Consider the following 17,717-nt stretch of genomic DNA (forward strand, 5'->3'; position numbering starts at 1 on the left):
GGTTCATTGGTAGAATTTTGGGAAGATGTGGTTCATCTGTAAAGGAGACCGCTTACAAAACACTAATACGACCTATTCTTGAGTACTGCTCGATCGTTTGGGATCCCAATCAGGTCGGATTGAGGGAGGACATAGAAGCAATTCAGAGGCGGGCTGCTAGATTTGTTACTGGTAGGTTTGATCATCACGCGAGTGTTACGGAAATGCTTCAGGAATTCGGGTGGGAGTCTCTAGAGGAAAGGAGGTGTTCTTTTCGTGAATCGCTACTGAGGAAATTTAGAGAACCAGCATTTGAGGCTGAATGCAGTACAATTTTACTGCCACCAACTTACATTTCGCGGAAAGGCCACAAAGATAAGATAAGAGAGATTAGGGCTCGTACAGAGGCATACAGGCAGTAATTTTTCCCTCGTTCTGTTTGGGAGTGGAACAGGGAGAGAAGATGCTAGTTGTGGTAGGAGGTACCCTCTGCCACGCACCGTATGGTGCATTGCGGAGTATGTATGTAGATGTAGTGTAGATGCGCACTATGTGCGATGAGGATATTGGACGACGGACGCTACATACAGGGTGTTTATAAATGAATATCGGCGTTTTAATGCTTTATAATATTTATTACATTAAACTTACAGTTATAAATGACATGTCAAATGAAATAGCAGCTCAAACAGTTTTACCAAGAACCTTATAAATGTTCAATGTGAGCACCATTTGTCATACGGCACACATCAAGTCTATAGCCGAGTTCTTCCTAAACGTTGATAAGTGTGTCTTCAGTGACTGTAGCAACAGCTGCTTCAGTCTGGTTTCTTAATTCAGGGAGGTCTGCTGGTAGCGGAGACACGTACACACGGTCCTTGAAGAAGCCCCAAAGGAAATGAACTTGCCCCCCCTTCTAACAGCCGTGTACCGCAAGTCTCTAGACGAACGGAAGGTTCCAAATGATTGGAAAAGAGCACAGGTAGTCCCAGTCTTCAAGAAGGGTCGTCGAGCAGATGCGCAAAACTATAGACCTATATCTCTGACGTCGATATGTTGTAGAATTTTAGAACATGTTTTTTGCTCGCGTATCATGTCGTTTTTGGAAACCCAGAATCTACTCTGTAGGAATCAAAATGGATTCAGGAAACAGCGGTCGTGTGAGACCCAACTCGCTTTATTTGTTCATGAGACCCAGAAAATATTAGATATAGTCTCCAAGGTAGATGCCATTTTCCTTGACTTCCGGAAGGCGTGCGATACAGTTCCGCACTGTCGCCTGATAAACAGAGTATGAGCCTACGGAATATCAGACCAGCTGTGTGGCTGGATTGAAGAGTTTTTAGCAAAGAGAACACAGCATGTTGTTCTCAATGGAGAGACGTCTACAGACGTTAAAATAACCTCTGGCGTGCCACAGGGGACTGTTATGGGACCATTGCTTTTCACAATATGTATATAAATGACCTAGTAGATAGTGTCGGAAGTTCCATGCGGCTTTTCGCGGATGATGCTGTAGTATACAGAGAAGTTGCAGCATTAGAAAATTGTAGCGAAATTCAGGAAGATCTGCAGCGGATAGGCACTTGGTGCAGGGAGTGGCAACTGACCCTCAACGTAGACAGTGGTAATGTATTGCGAATACATAAAAACAAGGACCCTTTAGTGTATGATTATATGATAGCGACACAAACAGTGGTAGCAGTTGCCTCTGTAAAATATCTGGGAGTATGCGTACGGAACGATTTGAAGTGGAATGATCATATAGGGGAAGGCGGGTGGCAGGTTGAGATTCATTGGCAGAGTCCTTAGAAAATGTAGTCCATCAACAAAGGAGGTGGCTTACAAAACATTCGTCCGACCTATACTGGAGTATTGCTCATCAGTGTGGGATCCGTACCAGGTCGGGTTGACAGAGGAGATAGAGAAGATCCAAAGAAGGGCGGCGCGTTTCGTCACAGGGTAATTTGATAAGCGTCATAGCGTTACGGAGATGTTTAGCAAACTCGAGTGGCAGACTCTGCAAGAGAGGCGCTCTGCATCGCGGTGTAGCTTGCTCGCCAGGTTTCGAGAGGGTGCGTTTCTGGATGAGGTATCGAATATATTGCTTCGCCCTACTTATACCTCCCGAGGAGATCACGAATGTAAAATTAGAGAGGTTCGAACGTGCAGGGAGGCTTTCAGACAGTCGTTCTTCCCGCAAACCATACGCGACTGGAACAGGAAAGGGAGGTAATGACAGTGGCACGTAAAGTGCCCTCCGCCACACACCGCTCGGTGGCTTGCGAAGTATGAATGTAGATGTAGAAAATCGCATGGCGTTAGGTTGGGTGAACGTGGAGGCCATTCAAAGCAAGCCCTGTCACTGGGCCCCTTGCGGCCTATCCAGCGCTTGGCTACAGTGAAGTTCAACCAATCGCGCACTTCGCTATGCCAGTGAGGTTTATAAGGTTCTTGTTAAAACTGTTTGAGTTGCCCTTTCATTTCACACATCATTTATAACGGTAAGTTTAATACAATAAATATTATAAAGCGTTAAAACCCCAATATTCATTTATAAACATCCTGCATTAAGTGAGGGATAGGTTGGGAATTAGGATTGGAAGGGAAGCATGTCCGGATAGCCGAAGCGACTGAGGCAACCGCTCGCGTAAAACTGGAAATTTGGGGTCGAGCCCCGGTTCAGGATAGCATTTCACTTGTTGCCACTGAATTTTATTCAATGTACAGCACCGGTTGACAGCAGTATTTCTTTTAAATCATATACACTGAAGAGCCAAAGAAACCGGTACAGCTTCCTGATATCGTGTACGGCCCTGGCGAGCTAGCAGAAGTGCCGCAACACGACGTGGCATGGACTTGACTAATGTCTGAAGTAGTGCTGGAGGGAACTGATATCATGAATCCTGCAGGGCTGTCCATAAATCCGTAAGAGTACGAGGGAGGTCGAGATCTCTTCTGAACAGTACGTTGCAAGGCGTCCCAGATACGCTCAAATAATGTTCATGTCTGGGGGAGTTTGGTGGCCAGCGGAAGTGTTTAAACTCAAAACACTGTTCCTGGAGCCATTCTGTAGCAATTATGGGTGTGTGGGGTGTCGCATTGTCCTGCTGGAATAGCCCAAGTGCCGTCGGAATGCACAATGGACATGCATTGGTGCAGGTGATCAGGCAGGATGGGGCTGTCTCCATACCCGCTCACCTCCGTCTGCTCGATACAATTTGAAACGAGACTAACCCCGCCAGGCGACATGTTTCCAGACATCGACAGTCCAATATCGGTGTTGACGGGCCCAGGCGAGGCGTAAAGCTTTGTGTCATGCAGTCATCTACACTTACGTGATTACTCTGCTATTCACAATAAAGTGCCTGGCAGAGGGTTCAATGAACCACCTTCAAGCTGTCTCTCTACCGTTCCACTCTCGAACGGCACACAGGAAAAACAAGCACTTAAATTTTTCTGTGGGAGCTCTGATTTCTCTTATTTTATCGTGATGATCATTTGTCCCTATGTAGGTGGGTGGCAACAGAATGTTTCCGCTATCGGAGGAGAAAATTGGTCTTTGAAATTGCATTAGAAGATCCCGACGCAACGAAAAACGCCTTTGTTTTAATGATTGTCACTCCAATTCACGTATCATGCCTGTGGCTCTATCTCCCTCCCCTATTCGCGATAATACAAAACGAGCTGCCCTTCTTTGTACTTTTTCGATGTCATCCATCAGTACCACCTGATGCGGATCCCACACAGCACAGCAGTACTCCAGAGTAGGGCGGACAAGGGTGGTGTAAGCAGTCTCTTTAGTAGACCTGTTGCACCTTCTGAATGATCTGCCAATGAATCGCTGTCTTTCGTTTGCTCTACCCACAATATTATCTATGTGATCGTTCTAATGTAGGTTATTTGTAATTGTAATCCCTAAGTATTTAGCTGAATTTACAGCCTTATGATTTGTGTGACTTATCGGGTAATCGAAATTTAGCTGATTTCTTTTGGTACTCATGTGAATAACTTCACACTTTTCCTCATTCAGGGTCAATTGCCACTTTTTTCGCACCATAAGGTATCTTATCTAAATCATTTTGCTAGTCGCTTTGACCATCTGATGACTTTACAAGACGGTAAATCACAGCTTCATCTGCAAACAATCGTAGACGGCTTGTCAGATTGTCTCCTATGTTGCTAATATAGATCACGAACAATAGAGGGCCTATAACACTTCCTTGGGGAACGCCGGATACTACTTCTGTTTTACTCGATGACTTTCTGTCTATTACTACGAACTGTGACCTTTCTGACAGGACATCACGAATCCAGTCGCACAACTGAGGCGATACTCCGTAGGCACTTAGTTTAGTTAGAAGACGCTTGTGAGGAACGGTGTCGAAAGCCTTCTGGAAATCTAAAAATACGGAATCAATTTGACATCACCTGTCGTTAGCACTTATTACTTCATGAGTATAAAGAGCCAGTCGTGTTTCAAAAGAACGATATTTTCTGAATCCGTGCAGACTATATGTCAATAAATCGTTTTGTTCGAGGTACTTCATAATGTTTGAATACAGTATACGTTCCAAGACCCTAATGTCCGCAGCTCGTGGTCGTGCGGTAGCGTTCTCGCTTCCCGCGCCCGGGTTCGATTCCCGGCGGGGTCAGGGATTTTCTCTGCCTCGAGATGACTGGGTGTTGTGTGATGTCCTTAGGTTAGTTAGGTTTAAGTAGTTCTAAGTTCTAGGGAACTGATGACCATAGATGTTAAGTCCCATAGTGCTCAGAGCCTTTTGAACCTACTGCAAATCGACGTTAGTGATATAGGGTACACCGGTGGGCCTTCGGCTCAGAAAGCCCATATCGATGACGTTGCGTTAAATGGTTCGCACGCTGACACTTGTTGACAGCCCAGCATAGATATCTGCAGCATTTGCGGAAGGGCTGCACTTCTGTCACGGTGAACAATTCTCTTCAGTAATCGTTGGTCCCGTTCTTGCAGGATCTTTCTGCGGCCGCAGCGATGTCGGCGATTTGATGTCTTACCGGATTCCTGATATTAACGGTACACTCGTGAAATGGTCGCATGGGAAAATCCCCACTTCATCGCTACCTCGGAGATGCTGTGTCCCATAGCTCGTGCGCCAACTTCACACCAAGTTCAAACCCACTAATCTTGATAACCTGCCATTGTAGCAGCAGTAACCGACGTAACAACTGCACCAGACATTCGTTGTCTTATACAGGCGTTGCCGACCGCAGCACCGTATTCTGCCTGTTTGCATATCACTCTATTTGAATACGCATGCCTATACCAGTTTCTTTGGCGCTTCAGTGTATTATTATTGTTGTGAGAAAAAAGGAAGATTTTTAAACGAAGCACGTGTTTTCGTGTCACGTTACGTAAACAGACGGTCCAGTCACATTAACGTGGACACTTCCTATGATCGACGTCAACGTTCAATAGCCACTCACAACGGCAGGCGCAAGCACTAGCTGTGGAAGGTGGATAAAGCATGTCGGGGAGACGCAGAAAACAGTGCAGTCGTTGTCGTATTTTGGGAACGGAGCGAGTCATCTGACGTCTAAAAGGGCACAATCACTGGCTTTCGCCCCTACGGTGCAAGAATTTCCCAAGCGGGTAAATCTGTAAATAACGTGCCGCTTTGGGTGAATTATACATTTACCGTGGATGAAAAAATGGCGCTATACAAAAACCCATGAACCCCATGAACCATGGACCTTGCCGTTGGTGGGGAGGCTTGCGTGCCTCAGCGATACAGATAGCCGTACCGTAGGTGCAACCAAAACGGAGGGGTATCTGTTGAGAGGCCAGACAAACGTGTGGTTCCTGAAGAGGGGCAGCAGCCTTTTCAGTAGTTGCAAGGGCAACAGTCTGGATGATTGACTGATCTGGCCTTGTAACAATAACCAAAACGGCCTTGCTGTGCTGGTACTGCGAACGGCTGAAAGCAAGGGGAAACTACAGCCGTAATTCTTTCCGAGGGCATGCAGCTTTACTGTATGATTAAATGATGATGGCGTCCTCTTGGGTAAAATATTCCGGAGGTAAAATAGTCCCCCATTCGGATCTCCGGGCGGGGACTACTCAAGAGGATGTCGTTATCAGGAGAAAGAAAACTGGCGTTCTACGGATCGGAGCGTGGAATGTCAGATCCCTTAATCGGGCAGGTAGGTTAGAAAATTTAAAAAGGGAAATGGATAGGTTGAAGTTAGATATAGTGGGAATTAGTGAAGTTCGGTGGCAGGAGGAACAAGACTTCTGGTCAGGTGACTACAGGGTTATAAACACAAAATCAAATAGGGGTAATGCAGGAGTAGGTTTAATAATGAATAGGAAAATAGGAATGCGGGTAAGCTACTACAAACAGCATAGTGAACGCATTATTGTGGCCAAGATAGATATGAAGCCCACGCCTACTACAGTAGTACAAGTTTATATGCCAACTAGCTCTGCAGATGACGAAGAAATTGAAGAAATGTGTGATGAAATAAAAGAAATTATTCAGATTGTGAAGGGAGACGAAAATTTAATAGTCATGGGTGACTGGAATTCAAGTGTAGGAAAAGGGAGAGAAGGAAACATAGTAGGTGAATATGGATTGGGGGACAGAAATGAAAGAGGAAGCCGCCTGGTCGAATTTTGCACAGAGCACAACATAATCATAACTAACACTTGGTTTCAGAATCATGAAAGAAGGTTGTATACATGGAAGAACCCTGGAGATACTAAAAGGTATCAGATAGATTATATAATGGTAAGACAGAGATTTAGGAACCAGGTTTTAAATTGTAAGACATTTCCAGGGGCAGATGTGGACTCTGACCACAATCTATTGGTGATGACCTGTAGATTAAAACTGAAGAAACTGCAAAAAGGTGGGAATTTAAGGAGATGGGACCTGGATAAACTAAAAGAACCAGAGGTTGTACAGAGATTCAGGGAGAGCATAAGGGCGCAAATGACAGGAATGGGGGAAATAAATACAGTAGAAGAAGAATGGGTAGCTTTGAGGGATGAAGTAGTGAAGGCAGCAGAGGATCAAGTAGGTAAAAAGACGAGGGCTAGTAGAAATCCTTGGGTAACAGAAGAAATATTGAATTTAATTGATGAAAGGAGAAAATATAAAAATGCAGCAAGTGAAACAGGCAAAAAGGAATACAAACGTCTCAAAAATGAGATCGACAGGAAGTGCAAAATGGCTAAGCAGGGATGGCTAGAGGACAAATGTAAGGATGTAGAGGCCTATCTCACTAGGGGTAAGATAGATACCGCCTACAGGAAAATTGAAGAGACCTTTGGAGATAAGAGAACGACTTGTATGAATATCAAGAGCTCAGATGGAAACCCAGTTCTAAGCAAAGAAGGGAAAGCAGAAAGGTGGAAGGAGTATATAGAGGGTCTATACAAGGGCGATGTACTTGAGGACAATATTATGGAAATGGAAGAGGATGTAGATGAAGATGAAATGGGAGATATGATACTGCGTGAAGAGTTTGACACAGCACTGAAAGACCTAAGTCGAAACAAGGCCCCCGGAGTAGACAATATTCCATTGGAACTACTGACGGCCGTGGGAGAGCCAGTCCTGACAAAACTCTACCATCTGGTGAGCAAGATGTATGAAACAGGCGAAATACCCTCAGACTTCAAGAAGATTATAATAATTCCAATCCCAAAGAAAGCAGGTGTTGACAGATGTGAAAATTACCGAACTATCAGCTTAATAAGTCACAGCTTCAAAATACTAACACGAATTCTATACAGACGAATGGAAAAACTAGTAGAAGCCAACCTCGGGGAAGATCAGTTTGGATTCCGTAGAAACACTGGAACACGTGAGGCAATACTGACCTTACGACTTATCTTAGAAGAAAGATTAAGGAAAGGCAAACCTACGTTTCTAGCATTTGTAGACTTAGAGAAAGCTTTTGACAATGTTGACTGGAATACTCTCTTTCAAATTCTGAAGGTGGCAGGGGTAAAATACAGGGAGCGAAAGGCTATTTACAATTTGTACAGAAACCAGATGGCAGTTATAAGAGTCGAGGGACATGAAAGGGAAGCAGTGGTTGGGAAGGGAGTAAGACAGGGTTGTAGCCTCTCCCCGATGTTGTTCAATCTGTATATTGAGCAAGCAGTAAAGGAAACAAAAGAAAAATTCGGAGTAGGTATTAAAATTCATGGAGAAGAAATAAAAACTTTGAGGTTCGCCGATGACATTGTAATTCTGTCAGAGACAGCAAAGGACTTGGAAGAGCAGTTGAATGGAATGGAAAGTATCTTGAAAGGAGGATATAAGATGAACATCAACAAAAGCAAAACAAGGATAATGGAATGTAGTCTAATTAAGTCGGGTGATGCTGAGGGAATTAGATTAGGAAATGAGGCACTTAAAGTAGTAAAGGAGTTTTGCTATTTGGGGAGCAAAATAACTGATGATGGTCGAAGTAGAGAGGATATAAAATGTAGGCTGGCAATGGCAAGGAAAGCGTTTCTGAAGAAGAGAAATTTGTTAACATCCAGTATTGATTTAAGTGTCAGGAAGTCATTTCTGAAAGTATTCGTATGGAGTGTAGCCATGTATGGAAGTGAAACATGGACGATAAATAGTTTGGACAAGAAGAGAATAGAAGCTTTCGAAATGTGGTGCTACAGAAGAATGCTGAAGATTAGATGGGTAGATCACATAACTAATGAGGAAGTATTGAATAGGATTGGGGAGAAGAGAAGTTTGTGGCACAACTTGACCAGAAGAAGGGATCGGTTGGTAGGACATGTTCTGAGGCATCAAGGGATCACCAATTCAGTATTGGAGGGCAGCGTGGAGGGTAAAAATCGTAGAGGGAGACCAAGAGATGAATACACTAAGCAGATTCAGAAGGATGTAAGTTGCAGTAGGTACTGGGAGATGAAAAAGCTTGCACAGGATAGAGTAGCATGGAGAGCTGCATCAAACCAGTCTCAGGACTGAAGACCACAACAACAACAACAACATACAAAAACGGCGCCGAGGTAACTGTGGTGCACAGGGGTGAATGGCAGCTGCGGAGATGTGCAGAGGTGCAGCTGTTGAGCAACTGACCGCCAGACGAACCGAGTGGCTGCCAACAGTATAAAGTGTACGACCGCTCGGCGAACGCCACTGCGTATGGGCCCCTGCACCAGGTGCCTGGCTCCTATGCCAATGACGACTGCTGTTCGCAGGCTGGAATTTGCACGCCAATGAGGATACTGCACACCCACTCAGTGGCGATGGGCGGTCTTTTCAGATGAACAGCAAGAAAAGCATTTATGAATGAATTTGACTGCATTGCGTTAAGCCAGTTTCATATTTGAGGATGATTATGTTATAATTGCTTTTCAAGACATTATTCATTCCACTCGACTACTCTTCCAGATTATTTGACGTCTCTAACATAATTACAGTGTTATCAGAGTTTCTTTTATTCCTTCTTCTTGAACTGCAATTCCCTTTTCAAAAAAGTTACATGACGTCCTTCACAGTTTGCACAATATACAGATTGAATAACATTGGGAGAAGCTACAACCCTTACTCCATTCTCGACTACTGCTTCCCTTTCATATCTTTCGACTATAAAATCGCAATCCGGTTTCTACTCAACTCGTAGGTAACTTTTCGCTCCCTGTATTTTGTCACTGTTCTCTTTAGTATTTCAAAGCGAGTATTCCGGTCATCACTGTTAAAAGCTATCCTGAAATCTACTGAAACGGTACTGTTAGTTTCGTTTCATAAGATTTGTCGCTCGTCGTCTCGAAGCATGGTATTAATGCGTGAGCCACATTCAACCTTACTCTCTTACGAGGGACCTCTGGGGGAAGGATGAACGGCAGAATGTGTTTACTTATTATACAAAGATATCTTTCTCATCCACTTCCCATCCTGGAACTTTTCTTGAGTGACTGGATGGATGAATCAGTTTGTTTTGAAAGTTCCGCTGGGAAGTAAGAGAACCTACACCAGAACACATCAGTTGTGCGAACCTTACAGTGTTTGGTACTAGCGATAAACGCAGGGTGTGTCAGCTACCTTCCGTTCCTTTTCAGCCTCGCTGTCCACAACTTGGCAGTGAGTACCAGTTCTCCCTGCGAAACCCTAGATTTCAGAAGGATAATGCACGACCGCATGTTGCAGGTCCTGTACGGACCTTTCTGGATAGAGAAAATGTTCGACTGCTGCACTGGCCAGCACATTCTCCAGATCTCTCACCAATTGAAAACGTCTGGTCAATGGTGGCCGAGGAACTGGCTCGTCACAGTACGCCAGTCACTACTCTTGATGAACTGTGGTATCGTGTTGAAGTTGCATGGGGATCTGTACCTGTACGCGCCATCCAAGCTCTGTTTGACTCAATGCCTAGGCGTATCAAGGCCGTTATTACGGCCAGAGGTAGTTGTTCTGGGTACTGATTTCTCAGGATCTAAGTACCCAAATTGCGTGAAAATGTAATGACGTATCAGTTCTAGTATAACATTTTTGTCCAATGAATACCCGTTTATCATCTGTATTTTTTCTTAATGTAGCAATTTTAATGGTCAGTAGTGTAAGTGTTTGTTCATGAAAATATAAACTTTTTTCCTTTCGCAATTCATGCGATTTTAATGTGATCATTGGTGCTCTAAGCCGGCTGTTATCGCCGAGCAGTTCTAGGCGCTTCTATCCGGAACCGCGCTGCTGCTACGTCGCAGTTTCGAATCCTGCCTCGGGCGTGGATGTGTGTCATGTCCTTACGTTACTTACGTTTAAGTAGTTCTAAGTCTAGGGCACTGATGACATCAGATGTTAAGTTCCATAGTGCTTAGAGCCAATTGAACCATTTCGTGCTCTAGGCGTACTCAACTGCGGCGAGTGCCACATTAGTAAACAGAACCTCGCCCTGAGCTGTTTAAATGAAAATATCGTCACGATCGCATTTAGTTACTTCGCGCTTGTCTCACTGACAATATTTCCTGCTAGTTAAAACATTTCCCTTCAATGTGAACATAGACGTAGTAGGAAGAACCTGTCATGCGTCATTTATCTTCCATCCAGAGACCAGCAAAATGATTCATACAGACGTATGTAAAATTACGAATCGAACTAGTCCCGTTATACACTCAAGCGCTAAAGAAACTGGTATAGGCAGAGATATGTAAACAGGTGGAATACGGCGCTGCGGTCGGCAACGCCTACATAAGACAACAAGTGTCTGCTGCAGTTGTTAGATCGGTTACTGCCGCTACTGTGGCAGGTTATCAAAGATTTAAGTGGATTTGAAAGTGGTGTTATAGTCGGTGCGCGACCGATGAGCCACAGCATCTCCGAGGCAGCAATGAATTGGGAATTTTCTCGTACGACCATTTCACTAGTGTACCGTGAATATAAGTAATCCGGTAAAACATCAGATCTCCGACATCGCTGCGGCCGGAAAGAGATCCTGCAAGAACGGGACCAACGACGACTGAAGAGAAGCGTTCAACATGATAGAAGTGCCACCCTTCCGCAAATTGCTTTAGATTTAAATGGTGGGGCATCAACAAACGTCAGCGTGCAAAGCGTTGAACGAAACATTATCGATATGGGCTTTCGGAGCCGAAGGCCCACTCGTGTACCCTTGATGACTGCACGACACAAAGCTTTACGCCTCGCCCGTCCCCGTCAACACCGATATTGGACTGTTTATGACTGGAAACATGTTGCCTGGCCGGTCGAGATTCGTTTCAAATTTTGTGGTGTGGTTGGACGTGTATGGAGACAACCTCATGAATCCATGAAGCCTGCATGTCAGTAGTGGACTGTTAAAGCTAGTGGAGGCTCTGTAATGGTGTGGGGCGTGTGCAGTTGGGAGTGATATGTCTAGATACGTCTAGATACGACTCTGACAGATGACACGTACGTAAGCATCTTGTTTGATCACCTGCATTCATTCGTGTCCATTGTGCATTCCGACGGACTTGATGCACTGGAGACATTTATAATATGACTTCTGTGCGTGATTATCCCTTGTCATTAATTGTATGCCTTATGATGAGTCGGTAATTATAAACGATTTCGTATGTTTATTCGTCTCGAGTGTTATCTTACTTGTAAAATATCAGCTAAGAAGAAGAAATGCCGCGCGTGATTAGCCGAGAGGTCATAGGCGCTGCAGTCATAGACCATGCGGCTGGTACCGGCGGAGGTTCGAGTCCTCCCTCGGGCATGGGTGTGTGTGTTTGTCCTTAGGATAATTTAGGTTAAGTAGTGTGTAAGCTTAGGGACTGATGACCTTAGCAGTTAAGTCCCATAAGATTTCACACACATTTGAACATTTGAAGAAGAAATAATGTGTGGCTATTATTAACAAAACTTCCTGCATACTTCCTTATTTTAACTCGTGACGTGATGGATATCTGAGTTGTAGACTGGGCACCAACTCGACAATCAGCGTGATCAAAACTCGAACACCAGTAAAAACCACAACCAAGAATGAAGGAATGGTCATTATTTGACAGCGGTTGATTGCAGATCTCAACTACACTAACCCGAAAAATTAATCCCCTACATGTTGTACCGTTCAGAAGAACTATAAAAGACTATAACGGCGCTTTTTCTGGTATTTGTTCTTCGCTCGAGCTTTGGCATTTGTTGCAGATGATATTTCGTGCTTACTGGGAAAGTGGTATTCTTGCTGTGAGTGTAGAGAAAAAGCTGAAAGCGTACTAATTAGTTGCTGGTTACTGTAACATTGAATGTCTTGTCGACAGCAAGGTTTAAAGTGAACGTTTCGCTTTAATAGAAGCATCCGAATTTTATTGATACGCAAGCTATTTACTCTATCAAAGGTTTATAAACGTAACACGCGCGGCTGAAGCAGCCAATCACTGACCATGGGAAATACGCGACATAGTCTGAATACCATCTCATTGCACGTATTATGTTTGTGATTCAGCTGTCCTGTCCAAACTTCAGGACAGTCCATTGAGATCTGCCCATGTAAATCGTGTGGCGCATTCTATTCCGCTTTCTGATGGTGTTACCATGTTTCATTTCCTTCTCATGACAGCAGGATGGGCTGAGTCTTTTCAGACAAATCCCCAAGAGCTAGAAATGGCGCTATTTGGCTCCCAGTTAGGAGTAGTCGGCAGGGAATTACCAGCTTCAGCATATACCTTACAACCAAGGAAACCTCCAGAAGACTTCCGGCGGAACCGGAATGTACCAGCTATTTTAATTTTTTTTTTCCATGACAAATATGCCCATTTCCCACACAAAAATAAAAATGTGTATGTGTGCATTCGTGTGTATTTTCTTTAACATTGTGAATTTGTCATTCTCTACTCGTGAGAGTTAGGCTCACTTTTGTGGAACATATTTTTATGATTTTTTTTTTCTGTATGGTTGCAGAGTTTATGGAGGTGATGACGGGAGAGTAATTACACGAAACACATTCCGGGCGGCGTCTGTGGTCGTCTTGTTCCAGGGTCTACGGTTACAACTGTATGAAGCACTGCAGTACATCCTACTACCAGGAAACACGAGATATTTAATTATTTTTTTACTTTGTTGATCAGCAGAACCATATAGTGTCTATTCTTGTGCTGGTGACTTCACTGTGTAACACAGTTATGAAAATAAGCATTTTCTTATACAAATTCTTGTTTTACTTCTTCTAACCGTCAAATACACTGTATTGTTAATGTTTCCGAACCGACTACAATCCTATTTTATCATTTTTTTCCCAACTGTGTGACAAATGCAACAGAATTAAAGAATACGCGTGTCGGAAATGACCTGTACCATAGTAGGTACACTCCACTGTGAAAGTGACTAGGAACTTAGAACTGAACACGATCTCTGACTTTGGAAATACAAAATTGTGTGATGCTCCCATGTGTCTATATATTGATGCAGGAGCCAAGTACAGCTGTGACACATATCCTGAGGAGGACTGATCCACGCCTTGCGTATGCGAGCCGACAAACAATAAATAATTGTAGGTGGACGACTCGGACGTGAAAGCTGTCAACCACCAAATCCTAGAGAAGTGCTTTGGATGGTGAGTCAAGCTAATGTGGGATCCAGAGAAGAGTGGAGTATGACACATGATGTTGCAATCAAGAAGGACTATGGTCCATCATGTAGAAGCTGTCTGTTCAGATTATCTGAACCAGCAAGCACTTACATCTGCACAAATATGTACATCTACAGCTAGACCTACATCCACATGTGCACTTTACATCTAGCGCGCATCTACACCTGCTTCTACTATACATCTACATGGTGGTCCATTGATCATGACCGGTCCAAATATCAAACGAAATAAGCGTCAAACGAAAAAACTACAAAGAACGAAACTTGTCTAGCTTGAAGGGAGAAACCAGATGGCGCTATGGTTGACCCGCTAGATGGCGCTGCCATAGGTCAAACGGGTATCAACAGCGTTTTTTTTTTAAATGGGTGCCCACATTTTTTATTACATATTCGTGTAGTACGTAAAGAAATGTTTTAGTTGGACCACTTTTTTCGCTTTGTGATAGATGGCGCTGTAATAGGCACAAACATATGGCTCACAATTTTAGACGAACAGTTGGTAACAGGCAGGTTCTTTAAATTAAAATACAGAACGTAGGTACGTTTGAACATTTTATTTCGGTTGTTCCAATGTGATACATGTACCTTTGTGAACTTATCATTTCTGAGTACGCATGCTGTTACAGCGTGATTACCTGTAAATACCACATTTATGCAATAAATGCTCAAAATGATGTCCGTCAACCTCAATGCATTTGGCAATACGTGTAACGACATTCCTCTCAACAGCGAGTATTTCGTCTTCCGTAATGTTCGCACATGCGTTGACAATGCGCTGACAAATGTTGTCAGGCGTTGTCGATGGATCACGATAGCAAATATCCTTCAACTTTCCCAACGGAAAGAAATCCGGGGACGTCAGATCCGTTGAGCTTTCGGGCCATGGTATGGTGCTTCGACGACCAATCCACCTGTCATGAAATATGCTATTCAATACCGCTTCAACCGCACGCGAGCTATGTGCCGGACATCCAGGCCGGCCGGGGTGACCGAGCGGTTCTAGGCGCTACAGTCTGGAACCGCGCGACCGCTACGGTCACAGGTTCAAATCCTACCTCGGGCATGGATGTGTGTGATGTCCTTAGATTAGTTAGGTTTAAATAGTTTTAAGTTCTAGGGGACTGATGACCTCAGAAGTTAAGTCCCATAGTGCTCAGAGCCATTTGAACCATTTGAACCGGACATCCATCATGTTGGAAGTACATCGCCATTCTCTCATGCAGTGAAACATCTTGTAGTAACATCGGTAGAACATTACGTAGGAAATCAGCATACCTTGCACCATTTAGATTGCCATCGATAAAATGGGGGCCAATTATCCTTCCGCCCATAATGGCGCACCATACATTAACCCGCCAAGGTCGCTGATGATCCACTTGTCGCAGCCATCGTGGATTTTCCGTTGCCCAGTAGCGCTTATTATACCGGTTTACGTTACCGCTGTTCGTGAATGACGCTTCGTCGCTAAATAGAACGCGTGCAAAAAATCTGTCATCGTCCCGTAATTTCTCTTGTACCCAGTGGCAGAACTGTTCACGACGTTCAAAGTCGTCGCCATGCAATTCCTGGTGCGTAGAAATCTGGTACGGGTGCAATCGATGTTGATGTAGCATTCTCAACACCGACGTCTTTGAGATTCCCGATTCTCGCGGAATTTGTCTGCTACTGATGTGAGGATTAGCCGTGACAGCAGCTAAAATACCTACTCGGGCACCATCATTTGTTGCACGTCGTGGTTGACGTTTCACATGTGGCTGAACACTTCCTGTATCCTTAAATAACGTAACTATACGGCGAACGGTCCGGACACTTGGATGATGTCGTCCAGGATACCGAGCAGCATACATAGCACACGCCCGTTGGGCATTTTGATCACAATAGCTATACGTCAACACAATGTCGATCTTTTCCGGAATTGGTAAACGGTCTATTTTAAAGCAGGTAATGTATCACGAAGCAAATACTGTCCGCACTGGCGGAATGTTACGTGATACCATGTACTTATACGTTCGTGACTATTACAGCGCCATCTATCACAAAGCGAAAAAAGTGGTCCAACTCAAACATTCTTATTTCTTTACGTACTACACTAATATGTAATAGAAATGGGGGTTCCTATTTTAAAAAAAATGCAGTTGATATTCGTTTGACCTATGGCAGCGCCATCTAGCGGGCCAACCATAGCGCCATCTGGTTTCCCCCTTGAAGCTAGACGAGTATTGTTCTTTGTAGTTTTTTCGTTTGATGCTTATGTCGTGAGATATTTGGACCGGTCACAGTCAATGGACCACCCTGTAGATCTACATAAATAATCCGAAAATATTGTATAGTGCATGGCAGAGAGAATTTCGAAGCACGGTTGGTAAGTCATATTCCTGTCCCACTCGTAAACTGAGCGAAGGAAAAGCACCTGCCAGTATGGCCCCTTGTGAACCCTAATTTCCCTTATTCTGTCCTCAGGGTCCATGCCCGAGTTATATGTTGGAAGCATTAGGATAGTGCTGCAATCTCTCTGAAATATTTGTCTCTTAACTCCTCGAATAGCATTTTATGAAAAGATCATATTCTTTCTTCCAAGATGAAGCGCCCCGAAATAATACGCTTTGGAGTGGAGTAGAATTTTAAAGCAAAGCACGCCGAAATAATATGTGTGGGAGTGAAGTAGAATTTTAGAAGTAAATCAGGTTACTGCACAAAGGCTAGGTGGAACGCTAATAAGGCAGGATTACTGTTATTACATGCAATGTGGCCACAAGACAAAGTTAATTGCTGCACATTATAAGACCTGGTTGTCCAAAGTGACAATACAACAGAATGACAGCAGAGAGAGAGAGAAGGAGGCCATAACTGTGTTGACCATGCTGAGTGAAGTAACAAGTTATAAGTCAGACATAAGAACGATTGTTCAAAGCATTGTCAATGCAGTATGCATCCAGATCTGTTTCTAAAAAGCGAAGTTAAGACACCTTTCAACTACAGCCAAAGTGTCCGTAAACCTCATCAGTGTAGAAAAGCAGGCCAAGTGAAGTCATTGTCGCCTCGCAATGTCAACACATGCGAGACAGTTGCTGTATAAATATTGCTCCTATCCGGTAGTTTGATCTACTTCTACTTGTAACGATGCAGGGTTGCCCACTGCTACCCTGTTTTGGTTTTACACTCCTTCAGTAACTTAGTTAAGCAATGAACTTTTATTTTTTTTATTTTCACTGCTCAGATTCCGACTAGAGATTCTGTGGCCTTCAGCGTCATTGCACAGAATTCAGCAATAGTTTAAATAAAATTTCCCTAGTAAAATCTATTATTTCAGTACATTCTAATGTGTATTCTGAAAGTAATGAGCCAATTAGTTCTATCGGAAATGCATTCTATTAAAAGTTATGAACAATGACGTATATTGTGCAATACATATTAAGTAGAATTCGAGTGAGCTAATAGATCGAATTCAGCTATAAGACTGCATCCAAAAGAAAGCCTAAATTTCACTGATTCCAGCAAAGTGTTTAAATTAACCTAAAGCATATTACTTAAATAGATATTAAGACTTGAAATCTGTAGCCTGTATGACTTTCAGTGCCAATTGTGACCAAACTACTGAATAATTCTGAGATCTGTTTTGATACTTTTGCTACCTATATTTTTCTACGTAAAATG

The 17,717-nt window shown here is 43.6% G+C and overlaps 1 protein-coding gene across 1 annotated transcript in view; it reads left to right on the forward strand.

Moving 5' to 3' along the window:
* The window catches only part of LOC124788170 (troponin C, isoallergen Bla g 6.0101-like), a 70,946-nt gene extending 57,374 nt beyond the window's left edge, over positions 1 to 13,572 (forward strand). Inside the window, exon 6 of the mRNA XM_047255324.1 lies at positions 13,377 to 13,572. Within this exon, the coding sequence (XP_047111280.1) occupies positions 13,377 to 13,405 (29 nt within the window). The 3' untranslated portion in view covers positions 13,406 to 13,572. The remainder of the gene's footprint in view (positions 1 to 13,376) is intronic.
* The last annotated feature ends 4,145 nt before the right edge of the window (positions 13,573 to 17,717 follow it).

The sequence above is a fragment of the Schistocerca piceifrons genome, chromosome 3, assembly GCF_021461385.2.
Source record: "Schistocerca piceifrons isolate TAMUIC-IGC-003096 chromosome 3, iqSchPice1.1, whole genome shotgun sequence".
Taxonomy (NCBI): Eukaryota; Metazoa; Arthropoda; class Insecta; order Orthoptera; family Acrididae; genus Schistocerca; species Schistocerca piceifrons.